General features: G+C 35.0%; 3 protein-coding genes across 3 annotated transcripts; 1 reads left to right on the forward strand and 2 right to left on the reverse strand.

The window, feature by feature from the left end:
* The first annotated feature begins 4,852 nt into the window (after positions 1-4,852).
* Positions 4,853-8,002, forward strand: LOC114743250 (UPF0481 protein At3g47200). The gene is made up of 3 exons (XM_028931448.1): positions 4,853-4,967; positions 5,919-6,667; positions 7,126-8,002. The coding sequence occupies exons 2-3, from the start codon at positions 5,931-5,933 to the stop codon at positions 7,799-7,801; spliced, it is 1,413 nt and encodes a 470-aa protein (XP_028787281.1). The 5' UTR covers positions 4,853-4,967; positions 5,919-5,930; the 3' UTR covers positions 7,802-8,002.
* A 4,139-nt stretch (positions 8,003-12,141) lies between these two features.
* LOC114743269 (uncharacterized) lies at positions 12,142-12,693 on the reverse strand. Its single transcript, XM_028931474.1, has one exon. The coding sequence runs from the start codon at positions 12,691-12,693 to the stop codon at positions 12,142-12,144; it is 552 nt and encodes a 183-aa protein (XP_028787307.1).
* A 3,475-nt stretch (positions 12,694-16,168) lies between these two features.
* LOC114743270 (UPF0481 protein At3g47200-like) lies at positions 16,169-17,924 on the reverse strand. Its single transcript, XM_028931475.1, has 2 exons — positions 17,137-17,924; positions 16,169-16,854 (listed from the first exon to the last, which is right to left on the reverse strand). The coding sequence occupies exons 1-2, from the start codon at positions 17,922-17,924 to the stop codon at positions 16,188-16,190; spliced, it is 1,455 nt and encodes a 484-aa protein (XP_028787308.1). The 3' UTR covers positions 16,169-16,187.
* Positions 17,925-18,163: the final 239 nt, after the last annotated feature.

Consider the following 18,163-nt stretch of genomic DNA (forward strand, 5'->3'; position numbering starts at 1 on the left):
AATCCTTTTACTAACCCAGACTTATATTTTAGTATTAGGCTTTGCCAAATTTTAAATAATGTGACTTCTTTTAACGCACTTACGTGTTAAAGTTTTAATAGAAACAAGATAAAAAGAAAAAGTAATGAAAAAAACCCGCATATTTAAAGTGAGAGGCAGAAATAGTGAAACTCCAGCCTGTCTTCGATTAAAGGAGTTTTGTATATTTTCCAACTACCAAAAAAAAAAAAAACAGAGGCAATTTATTATATGTTCCCCACCAACAGGTGTTGGATCTAGCAGAAAGGGCTAATTCCTCATAAGGTGGCGAATCAAGATTCGAATCCTTGCTGGGAGAGATGCCTATATTTAGTGTTCGAGAGTGCTTTGAATATGATTATCTCCAATAAGAAGATACTTATGCTTTAGCCAAAAAAAAAAGTATGATCCCCACATGCTGATGTGGTTGCCTTCCATTTTTATCTGGCTGCCTCCGAACTTCTCTATTTTGAATGTGTAATTTTCATTATGAGCAAACTGAAAGATCATCTTATTTTAAATCTTATCTGGGTTGATAAAGTATCTTTCATCATGAAAGTAGCTTATTATCAACAATCTTCAACAATTACTTGGGAGGAGATTCTAGCTCTTCTTCGTCATTTTCATATTCTTCTTATTAAATTAATTCATTTTAATATATCTTTTAGTTTTTGTGGATGATAGTCTTTTTTTTCCCCTTGTTTTATTACGTGTAAACTTTGTTGATTTTAATATATCATTTTTCCTTTTCTTAAAAAAAATGAAACTTAGATATTAAATGGTTAATTTAAAAACTCAACTAACTTAAAAAAATTAGTAAAGCATAAGTGGCGAATCTCAATTTAAACCCTTTTGGATTAAATTTATAATTCATTTTATATATATGATAAAATTTTAGTTTTGTTAAAAATAATTAAAACACCCCTCTTTGTGCTAAATATTACTATCTTCAGTCTTTTTTTTTTTGGTTGCCCAGAGTATCCTCCCGAACGGTAAGAGACTAATCTCTCGGGGTACTGTCAGGCGCCGTAGCGGGGACCCCTCCCAACAGTGCTTTTTCCATACACACCGCCCTAAGAATCGAACCTAGGACATGATGTTTAATGGGCCCAAGTCCCTTCCACTTGGACCAACACTTGTTGGTACTATCTTCAGTCTTTAATACAAGAGATAGTTGGAGATTCCATTTGGTTTTAAATATAAAACTTCAATCCACTTTATTTTTTATTTATTTATTTTTGTTAAAGTAATCCCTATGATAATTATACATATTAAAGATTTTATGATAGGATGATTCCAATACATATGATTAACAAGAGTATTTTATTAAAAAAAAAGTTAGAGAATCAATTTTGTCTTAAATATAAGATTCTAATATATTTTGTTTCTCTCATTTATCTATTTTTCCTAAGTAGTCTTTATGGTCATTATACATGTTAAAACTTTTATGACAAAGTGATTCCAACATATATAATTGACAATGATATTTTAGGAAAGATAATATCTATTTATCACAAATAACTGACTTAACTAAGTTTTTTAATATTTGCAAACTAATTATCTACCTTTTGTATTAACGATCAGACATAGAATTTTTTAGCTAAGACTTTGGTTGGGTCAAAATTATTTAAAATACCTATGATAATCAATAGTTGCAAATCAATTTTATAAATTATAATTCAAGAAGATATATATATTTTTTCATGTATATGTATTCTCTTATTACAGGTGTTCTTATTTAAGACACCGTGATCAAATATTAAATGTGAGTATTTTTTACAATAGAATTTGAACATTAATTTGTCACACCATACTAAAGCCAATATAAATATTGGTCCCAAGCATAACTTCATTGCCCGCGCCCCTTCATGTTCGTGTTCGCAATTGCAAGTTGTCTTGTCAGAGAATTATTATGAAATCATAAGTAAGAAATATAAATACTCAAAAATCTTATTAATAATAGAGCAACATGTAATAACAAATTTTAAAGTAATAAATCACAACCACTCATTTATTATTAGAACTTATTAGTAATTTTTTTTTTGGACCTCGTTGTAATTCTGCCTTATATTTTTCTTATTTGCTTACCATCTTTTTGTTTGCTTGAAGTTGCTTATCATAAATACATTTACACAAATCAAGACAATTTTTTTTGGCATACTTACCTTGTACATCGTAAATCATAATTGAAAATATGCCTTTGAAGGCTCCAATTGCCATTCCAAACAAATTCAAATTTTGCTGATGGTAATGTTCCCAGAATTGATATGCTTCAGAAATCCTATAGTATTGTTATGTTTCCACCATATACACACTCTAGTCCTTCACATAAGAGCTAAATAATTAATTTGAAAAAAATTTAAAAAATTAGTTAAGTAGATTATTTACTACAAATGTGTGTTGATTTTTCTAAACTATTCTCTTCAATCATATACACTTGCTCATTAGAAGTATTTTTTAGTAGGAACACTTGACAATCAACAAGGATATTTTGGATGAAGATGAAAGACAAAATAAATTAAGATCTTATATTTAGGACTAAGTTTAACTCCAAAAGCAAATATGATTTTCGTTTTTTTTTTTGGCCTGGAGTATATTTTTGTGTGATGACATATTCTCTTTTTAATTTGACAGATTCATTTGAGAAAGTATTTCAGAGACAATCTGTTTGGAATGTAGCTTTCATACTGCATAAGCTGAGAATTAGCTCAGAGCAAGAATGATGCATCTGTATTAAAATTTTGCTCCCTGCAATTAAAATGTCAATGGTTAACATTAGTTTTTTAACTATAGGAAAAAAAATTTGTTATGATTTTAAATTTTTGAGGAATATTTGCACCCAAAAAAAATTTCCGAGTACTTAGTCTTGTAGAATGAAAACTTTTGGGATGAAACAAACTCTATAATCTAATGCATTATACGGAAGAAGCAAAAATCATAAAGGAAAAGTGTTGTGCCAGTGAGTGCCAGCTGTGTCCTTCCCAGATTCTCCATGGTGTTGCTATTTCGATCTCTTCACTACTAGCTAGATATTGATCGTTCAGGTGTCTTGGACGGTTTAAATTAAATGTTCTGTAGTGATATTATTAAAAGAATTTAAATGGTTTAGAACTGTATTTAGTATACTCCCTCCAATTTAAAATATAAGTTATCTTCCAAAAATTTCATCTTGATCCAAAGTTATATACAAAGGATTAAAATTTATTTAGCACTCTGAAATGTTTACATTCAGTATCGAGTATTTAATCTTTGTGCTAACCCAGACTTACATGTGACTTTTTTTTTTGTTGCTAAAATATCAATAGAAACAGAATAAAAAGAAAAAGAATGGAAAATAAAAACACGTTTAAAGTGATTGAGACAGAAATAGTGAAACTCCAGCCTGTCTTTGATTAAAGGAGTTATGTATATTTTCCACCCACAAAGAAAAAAGGGGAGGCAACTTATCATATACTTGAAGGTGTGATTCAAATAAGGGCACGCAATGAAATCTAAAATCTTTACATCATTCTTTTTGTTCTTTCACTAAAAGACTTTTACACCGTTGAAATTGGTCAAAAAGGAGCCAGAGTCGGATCGCACATAAGTGAATTTATCCTTTTTCCCTCCTCAAAAAATCACTTTTTTTTTGTCAACTTCAAAAATGACTTCAAAACTGAGAAATATAAACATTAATTTTTATCTAATTAAATTATTACTAATATTTAATATAATTATCATAAATGTTCTCAAAGTTGTTGTTAACTGTTTATGGAATAATTCAGCTATGTTAAATTTATATAATTTTAATGGTAATGAATTACTACATTTAATCCTTAATATAAGATTTAGATAACAAATTTGTGGATAATAAAAAAATTAGTTAAATCAGTTATTTATAATAAATGGATGTTATCTTTTTTAAAATATCTCAATCAATCATGTACATTGAAATTACTTCTTCATGAAAATTCCTTAACATGTACAATTACTATAGAGATTACTTGGGAGCAAAATGAATAAATATTAGAGACAAAATAGATTGTGGTTTTATATTTGAGACCAAACTACATCTCAAATTACATCTTATATTGAGGACTAGAGATATTATAATTTAAAAATAAAATTGATGATAATTTAGGTGCTAATAATTTCACCTCATTTTTAATTAAGTCCTGGTGATTCTTTTCCCATTGGATAGTTATATATAATCTCCTTTGATTGATCTCTACACTCTCAAAGTCTCAATACGTTAATTTGTAAAACAACATTAGTAGCCAATAATTTGGCCTTCACTCAAGATATATTTTGCCACATAGATCTAAATAAAATCAAATTTAATTAGATTGCATATTATATATAGATGTAAGGAGACCATTATGATCATAATAATTTGTTATTTTTATGTTGTTAATAAACAATTTTTCCATCATTTTATTTTTAAAAAAAAATTTCATGTGTTTTGTCACAACTCATACTTGGATTACTCAGACACCCATCAGCTCTAATTAACAAATTAGGAATTGAGAAACTGAACTGCAAGGACGAATCGAAAGAAATAACTATAAGCATCTAAAATAAGATAAAACTATAATTAAAGACAAACAAATTAATTTTTTCCTTAAAATTTCTTAAAATAAATATTATGCCTCTGCATTTTCTTATTTATCAAGAACAACCTTTATCTTTATTCTTAACATAAAATATCATGACTCCGGAAAAAAAGAATGTAACATAAAAAAGCCTTTATCCTGCAATGTCCCAAAAAGATGCGCCTCTCTTCTGCCTCCATTATATATATGTGTGTGTGTGTGTATATATATATATATATATATTTAAACCGAAGTTGGTATCTTCAGTTTTCACTAAAAACTACAGAGACACTCGCTGAAAACAGAGGCACAGAGATTAACACTGCGCAACAAAGAGGCCATTTTCTGAACGGAGAAAACCAGAAACCATTATTCCAGGTTCAATAACTTTACGAGCCTCTTCTTTTCATGTTCTTTATTTTACCCTTTTTCCTTTCTCAAATATAAAATTCAGGTATTTAATTACTCTGAGTTCCTTGTCTCTTTCTTTACCATGATATTCTTCAGTTCCTGGCTCTCTAGTTTCATGTTCTTTCAGCAGAAGTGTTCGAACAGAGTACTTCGTATTATGATTCATCTTTCTTTAGAGCTTACTGATAACGGAACTAATTAACAAGAGCCTTTAAAATGTTTTTACTTCATTACTTGCTGCAACTGTTATATAAATTTGACGCTTATTTCTCACAAAGCCAGTGATTCCAGAGGGGAAAAACAGTAAGAAAACTCAAACATGCATGGCAAGAACTCCGATCATATGTAAATTATCTCTTGCCAGATCAAAAACTTTATGTTTATGGAACAAATATCTTGGTAAAGTTGCAGGAGGGTATTGTAGTAAATGTCTTCATAATATGCTTTAAATTTGTGGTCGACGCGCGCTATTCTCATAACCCTATCGCTTAAGAATATATTCCCTTCTTCTTCTTCATTTTTTCTTCTCCTTTCTAGTAACGAGCTGGTGTTTGTGTCTGTGTGTGTATATACCACCTCCGATCCTTAATATAAGGGTCAGTTTAACTTTTATTTTAATTCTAAATATATATAAGATTTTAATATACTTTGTCTCTTATATTTATCTATTTTTTTTCTCAAGGTAATCCTTGTAGTAACAGTGGTTTTAGCTAATACAGTTGACTAATAAGAATATTTTAAAAAAAAAAATATCTATTTATTACAAATAACCAACTTAATTAGTTTTCTTAGTTTATTTAAATTAATTAACTAACTGTTATATTAAAGACCTGAGATAGTATATGATAGCACCTTCATTTAGTTTTTGCAGTAAATGAAGGTTAATAATAGCATATTTTCTGTGAATTTCGCTCATAGGTTAGGATATTAATGGCCTCATCAAAGCCCATGTATGAGATGGTGAGTCACATTATCGACATAAATAAGGAACCAGAAGATCTGATGAACACATCCACGTGTAACATCTACAGAGTGCCTTGCAATCTTCGGAATCTGAACCAGGAAGCCTATACTCCTCAGTTGATCTCCATAGGACCTCTTCACTTTGGCCAAAAACATCTGAATCCAATGCAAAACCAGAAACTACGGTACTTCGGTTTTTTCTGGGCTCGTCTCAATAATAATAATAACAATGGGGAAGCCATGAAGGCCTACAAAGAGTACCTTGAAGCTGAAGAAGAAGCAATTCGCCATTGTTATGCAGACAAATTATTACCGTTTACTAAGGAAGAGTGGGTGGAAATGATGCTGTTGGATTCTGTATTCATCATGGAGCTTTTTCTTAGGATTCAAGGGGATAAAACAGAGTACGAGGATGATATCATATTGAAACAAACATGGCTGAACAAGAGTGTGCAGAGGGACCTGTTGCTGCTAGAAAACCAGATCCCATTGTTCATCTTGGAAAAGCTATATGCAACTGTGGTTCCCGAGAGAGATAAGAAGCATGGCAAGTTTATTGAACTCACCTGTGACTACTTCAGGTGTTTCCATCCTTATAAAAAGAGCAAATCATATTACGATGAAGCTAAGGGGTTCTCCGACAGGTTTGGCTTATCGGAGAAGAACTGGAAGAAAGAACCAATGCATTTCACTGATATGATCAGGTGCGTATGTTATTTTCACCTTTAAAACAACTACTATCTATAGTGAAAGGGACATTATATTGCCTAGATAAAAAAAATCTAGATATCCTCCCATGATATATGAATGAGATAACTAATTTGTAGAAATTAAAAAAATTAGTTAGTTAATTTTGATTAAAAATTTGGTGTGGGTTTCCTTAAAACACTATATTGAATCATTTGTATTAGAATTACGATGAAAATCTCTTGAATATATACAATAAATAAATAGATATGGTTTTGAGAAAAAATTATAAATTTGAGAGATTATATGGATTGAGGTCTTACATTAGTGTTAAATATACCTCCTAACTAGCTATGTTATATTTAGGACCAGATCGGAGTATAATTTATTCACAGATTATATTAATAATTAATTGCATATTATAATTAAACACAAAGAACTAACACATTCTTGTGAGGATTTGATTTGACCACAGGTACTTCTACCTCTATAAGGATCTGACACTGCGTGGAAAAGGAGCGTCTTGTAATGGCCTTAGGACTGCCACGAAGTTGCAGGAAGCAGGAGTGAGCTTCGAGAAAGTTTTCGACAAACACTTACTTGACATAAACTTTTTGAAGCATCGCATCTTAAGCTGGTTTCTATGCTTGGGATGTATATCAAAATTTACATGCTTCAAAGCCCGTTTACAAATCCCACAGTTGAAAATAGAAGACACAACCGAATGTGTTCTAAGAAATCTCATTGCCTTCGAGCAGTGTCATTACTCAGATCAACCTTATATCTGCAACTATGTCTTTTTCATTGATTCTCTCATTCACACCAAAGAAGATGTTGAATTGCTGGTTGAGAAGGAAGTCATTGTTCATGAACTTGGGAGTGATAAGGAAGTAGCGACTTTAGTGAATAGTCTCTGCAAACATGTTGTGACCGACAAGACATGCTACAAAAGCATCATAGATGGTCTGAATGGACATTACCAGAAGGTTTGGAATCATACAATGGCTTCGTTAAGGTTGGTGTACTTTCGAGATCCTTGGAGGGCAAGTTCAACTGTTGTCGGAATCGCTGTTCTCATATTTGCAGTTTTCAACTTTTATCGAGTTGTTAAATCAATATATTTACATCCCACAGCGCCACATTGGTTTTGATTATATATATAGTTGTCATCTGATATATATCATTGTTGATTCAGTAGGTTAATTATTTACTCTTAAGAAATGAATGGTGAAATGTATCTAAAATGATAGGTTCAGAACTTCTGGGAAAAGAAATTCATGGTGCTTATTACTATTTTCCAGTTCTTGCGATTTTATTGGAGAGGTTTGGGATAATGAATGATGATTGAGGGACCCAAAATGATTCTGTCTTTAATGTAATTACCTTCTAGATTGGATTAGTGTTGATTGAGAGAGTTTATTAAGTGTGGCTCAACAACTTCTTATGCTTTAGTTGTTGATTCTGATGAGAATTTAAGTTCGGGTTCTATTAGGTTTTCATGACTGATGACTTTCCCACTGAGTAAACTGTAGTTTTATGATTTAGTTATTTTAATTTAAGGTAGCATTGAGATTTAATCGGTTTAGTTTAATGTTGCATGTTGAATTTTACATATAGGTAAATTTGATGTTGAATCCGAATTAGAGAAATTGGAAATGTTAATGAATTGGTGGTTTGTATGATTATTTAAGTTTTCAATATTGGGCCGGAACCCGTAGATTCTTTTTTGGATTGAAAGTTATTGGATACAAACTTGAACCAAGTACAACAAAAACAAAAGAAAACAAGAAAAGCTGAGTTATGAATTGTTAGACTTCAATACTTATGATGAATTGATAGTTGGGGTTAAGTTTGGTGAAAGTGACTAGTCTCCCGTATCATGACAGATTAAAAAAAAATATATATATTGACAGTCTGGGAAAATTTCGGGTTTGAGAGGTGTTTTTTTTTTTTTGGGCCAAGGGTTTTAGAGATATTTTACTACTACTTTTTTCAATATTTTTGGGTTTATGAACAAATTTGTCTTTTTCCTTTTGTCTTTTTTTCTTTAAAAAAACTTTTTCATTCATGCCTTTTCTAAAAGGATACAAAATTAGAGTTTCTACCGAATGAATTTGCATGTTCAAAGAATTGCCTCTAGAATTAACTAGGATTTAACTTCGTCCTAAAAAAAAAGTGATTATTTTTTTTTTGGTAATAGAAAGAGGCCTCAGGCCCAGAAAACCAAAATAACCAAAAGTCAACCCGGGTCCATATTCCTCATATCATCACGCGTGGCCATCGAACTCATCTCTTCTTTGCAAGCACCTGACACCTTATCCTGTTCAAACTAGTTTTTCACTTCATGTGGGATATTATCCCAAACTCGACAACCTCCGGTCATATTCTTCCCCAGTTTTGCCAATATATCAGCGCAAACATTCAAATCTCTACTTATGTGACAGATTTGAATTTTCCAATTCCTATCTAACAGATCCAAGATTGTTCTTTGTATCCCAGTAGGCAAACCCACTTCCTTCCCTTTCAGTTTCCTTGCCAAAATGGCCGAATCTGTCTCAACACAAATCTGCCTAAAACCTTTATTCTAGGCAATCTCCAATCCCTTAAGGATACCCCAACTCTCCGCGTCAAGAGCATTACAAATTCCAAGACTTTGAGCAAAACCACAGATCCATTCTCCCTTTGCATTTCTCAACACTCCCCCACAACTCACCGGCCCAGGATCACCCATGCATGAGCCATCTGAGTTCAGCTTGACCCAACCCTGCTCCGGTGGCACCCACCTTGCAGGGCTCAAGGGAGAAGCTTCCGTCAACTTATCAATTACTCCTTCGCATCAGCAAATTCATAAGCTAAAGCCCAAATTTTTTGAACCAACAAGGTGCTACAGGGGTTCTTAGCTTTGAAGATTTTTTCATTCCGTTGCCTCCAAATGCTCCAACAGGTGACTCCAAAGATAACACACCAAGGTATACCCTGAACTTTTTGCTTGCTTTTAAGATTATTTATTACCCAATCAGTTTGCGTTTCTGAAAAAAAAAACTTTTTTGGTAATTGCTGTTACAAAGAATCTCTAACCACACCTTCCTTGCCCATAGACAATCCCTAGTAGCATGTAGGGAGGTTTCCAATCTACCACAGTTCTCACATGAGCCCTTAGCACCCCATCTACTCAACCGAAGTGCATTAGCATGTAATCTATCTAAGAGCAAGAGCCAGAGAAAACAACGTACTCTTTCTGGTCCACTCCATTTCCAAATCAGGTTCCAAAAGCTGTCCTTTACCCCAAGTTTATTTCTCCTTATTCTTCTATAGCCTTCCTTAACTGAGTAGTCCCCAATCCCCCCTTTCCAGAGTAGCAGATCTTTGCCATCTCCTTGGGGAGGGTGAACTGCCCTAATTCTCTCTATAGATTCTCAGTTCAAAACACCCCTGATTCTTTCCCAATTCCAGTTACCGTTATGGTCCACTACATCTGTCACCGTCCATTCTAGGTAGTCTTCAGCTACTTCTTGAGAGCAATGATTAATCAAAAGGAAATCTTCGTTGATCCATGGTTCGAGCCAAAAAGAAGTGGTTTTTCCATCAACTACCCCTTTCCAAGAATTCTCATGAAGGGTCTCCCAAACTGCATCTATATCTCGCCAAAAGGCAGAGGTACTCTTTGGGACTTGGAGGATTGAAGAGAGCTCCTTTCCAGAATTATATTTATGCAACAAAACTTCTCCCCATAAACCTCCCCTTCCATTTCTCAATTTCCAAGCTAATTTCAGAAAGCACGCCTTATTGAATGAGTCCAGATTTAAGACCCCCAAACCTCCGTACTGCTTTGGTTTTTGAATCTGTTCCCAACTCACCAAATGAGTCTTCCTAGCATTTTCTCCATGCCCCCAGATAAAGTCTCTCTGCAATCTTTCTAATTCTTCAGTAATACCTTTAGGTAGAAGGTTTATCATCATGGGGTACGTCGATATAGCTCCTAACACAGACTTAGTTAGAGTGACTCTTCCAGCAAAACTTAGGCAGCTCGCCTTCCACCCTGATAGTCTCTTTTTAACCTTTTCCACCACATATCTAAATTTTCTCCCTCTGCCACTGGAGTAATCCAAAGGAATGCTGAGGTATAGCCCCAAATCTTCAGTTTCTTTAAATCTAGCTAAACCAGCCAAAGTTCTCCTAGTTTCTGTAGAAACATTCTTGGAGAAGAAAATAGCAGATTTCTAAAAATTCACTTTCTGACCTGACAAAGCACCAAACTTCTTCAAACAACTTAAAGTAACCCCAATCTGCTCTTCTGTTGCTTCCCCAAATAACATCAAATCATCAGCAAACATTAGATGGGAGATTTCTGGCCCATTCCATCCTACGTTAAAGGCTTTCCACAGACCCTTGTTAGTTGCCCATTGAATCAAATGGGTCAACTTTTCCATAGCTAACACAAAAATATAGGGGGATAGGGGGTCCCCTTGCCTGATTCCTCTAGTTGGCATAAACCTCTCGGTCTTTTCTCCATTCCACATCACTTTCATAGAGACGGTCATAATACATTTCAAGATTAGATTTCGAAAACTATTCATAATACCCAACTCCTTCAGGATGTCATCAATAAAACTCCATCTTAGCCTGTCATAGGCTTTTTCCAAATCTATGTTCATAGCAAAGTAGCCCTTTCTCCCTCTCATCTGTTTCATAGAGTGAACAATTTCCTGAGCAACCACAATATTGTCCTGAATATGGCGTCCAGGAATAAAACTAACTTGGTTAGGGGCAACCACCTTGTTCAACACTCCCTTCATTTGACTCACAATCATCTTAGTCACACATTTGTAAATCACATTACACAAGCCAATCGGTCTCATCTGTTTCAAAGAATCAGGTCTATCCACCTTGGGGATTAACACTAATAAAGTGTTATTTATCTCCTTCAAGTCTTCTAAATCCTGCCACAGATGAACAACATATTTAATAACATCCTCTCCTATTATGTGCCACTTTCTTTGAAAGAAGACTGCCAGGAATCCATCTTCCCCAGGTGCTTTAAAAGCTCCTATAGAAAAGATAGCCTCTTTTATTTCCTCCTTAGTGATTTCTCTGTTCATACTACGCAACTCTTCTGTCTGTAAGGGGGGGAAAGAAACAGGGCAATTGTCAAACATACTTTCCTCCTTCACCACCTCTTCATAAGACTCAGAGTAAAGATCAACATAGAAATCTCTTGCCATTCGTCTTAGAACCTCCTGATCTTCCATCCAGTCTCCATTCACATCACGCAACATCACTATCTTGTTCCTCCTTCTTCTAGACACTGTTCGAATGTGGTAAAACTTTGTATTCCTATCTCCATCATTCACCCATTGTCTAGTAAATTTCTAGTACCAAAGGACTTCTTCCTGATAAAGAACCTCTTCGAGCTCTTTTTGTAAGTCAGCCTCAAGATTAATAAGAGCCCAACTAGATCTATTAAACTTACTAATCTTCCTCTGAATCCCATCTATTCTTGCCAATAATTTCCTCTTTCTATTTGAATATGTTGAAACACCTCCTTATTCCATTGCAGCAAATTAGGTTGAAGATCCATCAATTTATTCGTCAAACCCCCTTCCTCTTTCCAGCAACCTCTCAGCATGGCATCAAACTCTGAATGCATCAACCACATTGCTTCAAATCTAAACGGTCGCAGACCAAACCCATACCCTCTATCATTAGAACAAAGAAGGAGGGGATTATGATCTGAGCAGCTTAATCTAGCAAGATTTTTCACAATAGCATTTTGAAAGAGACACCTCCAACTAGTATTACATAGTCCCATGTCCAGCCTCTCGTACACTCTCTCATAACCAGATATAAGAGGCCCTTTCCAAGTAAATCTGTTACCAAAAGCACCCAAATCCAACAAGTTACAATTACTAACTCTTTCTGCAAATAATTCACACTTTCGAAAGTTACAAGGAGCTCCCCCCTTCTTCTCATTTTCCTCCATTATGTCATTCAAATCCCCTAGAAGAACCCATGGTTCTTGAGTAGCTTGTGCAAACTGTGCCATATCATCCTAGAAACACTGTTTCTCTTTATCTCGGGGACAAACATAAGCAACGGTAGCAAGCCAATCTTTCTCCCCTTGACCTTTGAATCTTAAATGAACATACTGGGCATTCTCCTTCTCCACCAAGCACCCCACTCCATCCCTCCATGCCACCCAAATACCTCCAGAGAAACCCATTCCTGGAACTGCTACCCAATTTTTGAAACCAAGCTTCTGAAAGACTTCACCAGCTCTAGTAGAGTTGACTCTCGTTTCTAGAAGACCAATGACATCAGGATTCCTTTCTTGAATTAAGAAACGAAGGCCTCTTTCAAACTTCTTACTTCCTACTCCCCTACAATTCCAGGTCATGATTTTAATATTAATCATCATCGTATAAAAGAAAATAAACAAGCTTCAGCTCAATCAATACTCATACACCCATCAGGCCCTTCCTTACCAACCTCATCTAACTCATAGTTATCTTCCATACAATTACTACTGGACTTCCCCAGATCAGGAGGTCTACCTGCCGACCCTGCTCTCACTCGCAACAATTCCTTTGCAATTTCAGGAGTTTCATAGACTACATTCACATCCATTTCCTGCAGGCAATCTCTGTCAATGTTAACAAATAGCTCATCTCTATTGTTAAAATTACTCTGTTCATCTATCTTACTTCGCTTCACAGCACTTGAATGTCCCTGAGGAATCAGGCAAGGGAACAATAGCAGAAGAAACCTGTAAGTCTCCCCCTTGTGCTCCTTGCATTCTCTTTTTGTACCAGACTTTCTCCTTCACATTACTTGTATTAGTTACAACCATAGCACCCCCAACATTCTCTTTTTGACCATTCTCTTCTTCCACCATCAAGTTAGCAAACCGAGATCCTTTCCCCTCATCTTTTTGAAGCCTAGAAGAGTTAACCTTCCCCTGATATGAGCGGCGTGTTCCTCTTCTGTTCTGCACCTTAGACCATTCCCCAAAAAGATACTCCTCCTTCCCTTCCTCATTTTCACGCATCTCCTTATTCCCCTCTAAATCCACCACTTCCTTCATCTTACACTCTTTTTCTGTATGACCATACATTCCACAACAAAAACATAGCAAATGTAGACCCTCATACATTATAACCCTTTCCTTCCCCTCAATAATGTAAGAGGGTACTAGAGGTTTCCTCAAATCCACTTGGATTCCCACTCTAGCATAACCTCCTCTTGCCTGTAAAGCAGTTGACATGTCTACTTTGATTGCCCAATTTCATTACCCATAGCCTCTAATATTCCTTCATCATAGTACTCAAGTGGAAGATCAGGAAATCTAACCCAGATAATAGCCTCCTCAATCGCCTCAACCCTAGGGTCAAAATTTGGGCACCACTGTCTAACAGTAAGGTAGCAATCTAAGATCATCCATGGTCCCCCCAATAACGCCAACTCATAGTCATCAATTGAGGTGAAGTTAACAATAAAGAAATCATTTGATAGGTCTACCACAGATACCGTTCCAGACTTAGCCCACATTTTTTGAATTCGTTGCTCCATACGAGCTAGCCCCAATTTCCTTCCCAGCAATTTAACAATTAAACTCCGCTTGAAAGGCTTTCTGATTCTTTGCAAGGCCTCCTTTGAGAGTACAAATTCAGGCACCAGAAATTTACCTCGGTGGTGTTTCACGATGGTAATATGAGCTTTCATCGCTCCAAAATCAAGGTCATTCTCCTCCTGGTGCAGCATTCCTTAGTCCCTCCCACTTCGCGAACTAGTTCCTTTAAGGGTATCAGAAAATGATTTGCGATGATTGCCTATAGCTTCCTCCCCAAACTCCCTTGCTTTAATTTTCTTTGTGCTTCTTTGCAGCAAATCCCCTTCCTCCTCTGATCGACAATCCTCCGCCCTCAACGCTGGAAACTCCGCCAAAGAGAGACTCATGCTCGCTCATTAGTTTATTAAAAAAAAAAAAAAAAAAGTGATTATTTGATTAACTAAGTATGTAATTTAGCTCATAATTATTTCATACTAATCAATGCCAAATCAATTAAATCAAGAATGCCTCTGGATAGATGAATTTGGATTTTGTATTTAAAATAGGGTAAATGTGCATCCATTACCCTGATTTTATTTTTTAAATACATCCAGCACTTTGATCTTTTATATGATGCATTTTGTGCTATGATATTATTTTTATGGAGTATGCAGCACCTCGATATTATTTTATTAGTCTTTAGGGTGTTAGATACACTAAAAATAAGATTAGAGCATTGGATGAACCATATTAAAGATCAGGATGCCAAATATACCTAAAAAAGAAGATCAGGGTGTTGGGAGTACTTTCTTTCTTTAAAATTTCGTCTTTAAAATTCAAATTGCAACCCTAGGTGGTTTTGTACAAAACATTAGATGACGAAGCAAAATATTCCAGGTTAGACTGTTGGAGTAAGTATTTGAAAATTTGAAAAACTGTGATTCTAAAATCTACTTGGATCCGTGAATTTCTATCCCTTGAAAACAAATGATTTGGCCCATAAGTCCAAATCCGAATCTTAAATACCCCTAATCCAACCACAACATGAATTAATCCAACAAGATCTTAGAGGAACGTGATTCTTCTTTCCATATTGTGGCCTCTTATTGTAGCCTTATTAAGAACACACACTCTGGATTTTAATGGACTTTTGATATATTGCTCATTCATTCTCTTCATTGCTCAACCAAGCCTTCATTAAATTAAATCAATCTATAAGATGCTTCTTTGATGTCTTAGATCGATGACAAAGATGTAACTCAATGAACGGCCAATATTTTTGAAGAAGGTGCATTCGAAAAGAAATAAATCAAGTGAATAAGTATAATAGTTATAACATGCTTAAAATACGTAGTTTTATCACTTCGCAACAGGGCAGCAATGCTACCAAAACTATTGACATATACCAAAACTATATGTAGTTTGAGCTTTAGCCTTTTTGGTGTTTTGGTTTTGTTTCACACTTTATGTTGATGATATTTGATTTTATTATTTTTTCTTTCATGGTATTGTTTTTCTTCTTCCCATCACAAATCACGAGTTAAGCTTAATTAAGCAAGAAACTAAGGAGGAAAATAACTCTAAAAAATATCAATTTATTTATTTTTGAAAGTCTTCCTATTCCCTGCTTACTTTCCTCCATGTACAAAGGAAGGATTAGTTAATTAACAATATCCTAGAAATAAAGTAGCACCATGAATGCTTTATTTATAAATTACATACATAGATGATGGCTTAACGTTTTAGAACACATCCACAAATAATATACGCCAAACACTGAACAAAACACCAGCGAGGAGATGACTCTGCAACCAAACTTCACCCAAGAGGAAGATCCTTTCACTTTATTTTATCGCGTGGCACATTCATTACTTAGTTTCCTAATTATAATCCAAATTAAAGATACTACCCCCAGTCCTAATTATAAGACCTCATTTGTATATAAATGAGGTCTTATAATTAAGAGTGAAGGTAGTATACATTATAGCTAATTAAGGTTGGCGGCGGCCTCCTTCAAGGTCAAGGACCAATCTAACAACCCGACAGAAGTTGAAGATTGTGAATACGAGGACAGCCGTTGCGACCAAAGTAGAGCTTGCTCTCCAAGCATCTCTAAAGTAAACTAACCTCAATGCAGCCATAGTGCGATTCCATTGTCTCTGGTAATGTTTGTTCAGATCATCTATAAGTCCTCTATAACATGTCTTGTCAGTGACCACATGCTTGCAGAGACTATTCACCAACGTTGCAACTTCCTTGTCACTTCCAAGTTCATGGACGATGACTTCCTTCTCAACCAGCAATTCCACATCGTCTTTGGTGTGAATGAGAGAATCAATGAAGGAGACGTAGTTGCAGATGTAAGGTTGAGTTGGGTAATGGCATTGCTCGAAGGCGATGAGATTCCTCAGAACACACTCGGTTGAGTCTTCTATTTTTAACTCTGGGATTTGTAAACGAGCTTTGAAGTGAGTGAAATTTGGAATACAACCCAGGCACAGAAACCAGCTTAAGGGTTGAACTTTCTGGAAATTTATGTCAAGTAAGGGCCTATTGATGACTTTCTCAAAGCTCACTCCTGCTTCCCGCAACTTTGTTGCAGTGCTTAAGGGAGACCCTTTTTTGCCAGCAATAAGACCTTTACAAATGTAGAAAAACCTAGTCAAATCGATCAACACAGAATGTGTTAGTCTGTGAGTAGCATAGTATCTTTTGTATATTAAACTTGTTATTTGGATTCTGCCATTAAATTTTCATCAATAATAATGCTCCAAATGGCTAATCAAGTGTTACGATTTAATTATGACAATATCAGCAAAAATTGTAGGAACTCAGCACTATAAGTAACAAACAGTATATTATAGCCGATCAGTCATTAATTAGTCCTTGAAAACAGCAATAGCATGCTGATAAACAGTAATAACATTGAAAAATGCATACCTAATCAGATCAGTGAAATGTTGGGGTTTATTATCCCAGAAAAGACACCGGTTGGAATTTGAGCTTCCAGTTTCTTGTTTAGAACAGTCGCCCTTTTTACAGGCATGAAAACAGTCAAAGTAGTTATGGGCAAGTTCAATAAATGAGGGACGCTTCTTGGAAGGGTTAGTGTCAGGGAAAACAGTCTTGTACAGCTTTTTTAAGATGAACATTGGGATCTGGTTTTCAAGCAGAAGCAGGTCTCTCTGGATAATCTTGTTCAGCCATGATTGTTTCAGTATAATATCATCTGAATATGTTTGATCGATCAGTTCGTCATCTTTCCTGTCCTCTTCTGATTTTTGCCTTTGAATCCTCAGAAACAGCTCCATGATGAATACAGAATCTAATAACATCATATCCACCAACTTTTCGTCGTCGATCTTATCACAGAGATTTTCTGCATAACATTGGCGTATGTCTTTTACTTGATCTTTAAGGAACCTCTTGAAATTGTCCATGGCTTCAGGAGTGTTCTTGATACGACCCCTGAAGAAATCAAGGTACCGTAGTTTCTGATTTTGCATTGGCATTGGATTGAACTCTTCTTTTGGGTCTTCTTTTGGGCCTTCTTTTGGGCGATAGTGAAGGGGTCCTATTGAGACCAACTGAGGAGTATAGGCCCCTGGCTTCCAACTCCGAAGACAACTTGGGACCTTATAGATGTTCCACTTCGTTGTTTTCAGATCTTCCGGTTCGTCTTTTATATCGATCATAACGTGTTTCACTATCTCGTATTTAGACTCCATTGAATCCCAACCTGTAAGTGAAATGAAGATGAGCACCGACAAAAGTAGTCATATACATTAAAGCAATTCTTGTATGCCAAAGTGAAATTTAATTTAGACAAGCCCTTGATTTGCACAAAGCCATGGGATGCTTTACCGTTTTCTTTTAATTTAGTTTTTATTTTTATTGAGACATATACATGATACTCTCTCAAGTTCTAAATGTAAGGACTAAATAATTAATTTGTAAATATCAAGAA

Source organism: Neltuma alba, unplaced genomic scaffold (assembly GCF_004799145.2).
Source record: "Neltuma alba isolate B1F8T4 unplaced genomic scaffold, ASM479914v2 tig00003988_pilon, whole genome shotgun sequence".
NCBI classification, from domain to species: domain Eukaryota; kingdom Viridiplantae; phylum Streptophyta; class Magnoliopsida; order Fabales; family Fabaceae; genus Neltuma; species Neltuma alba.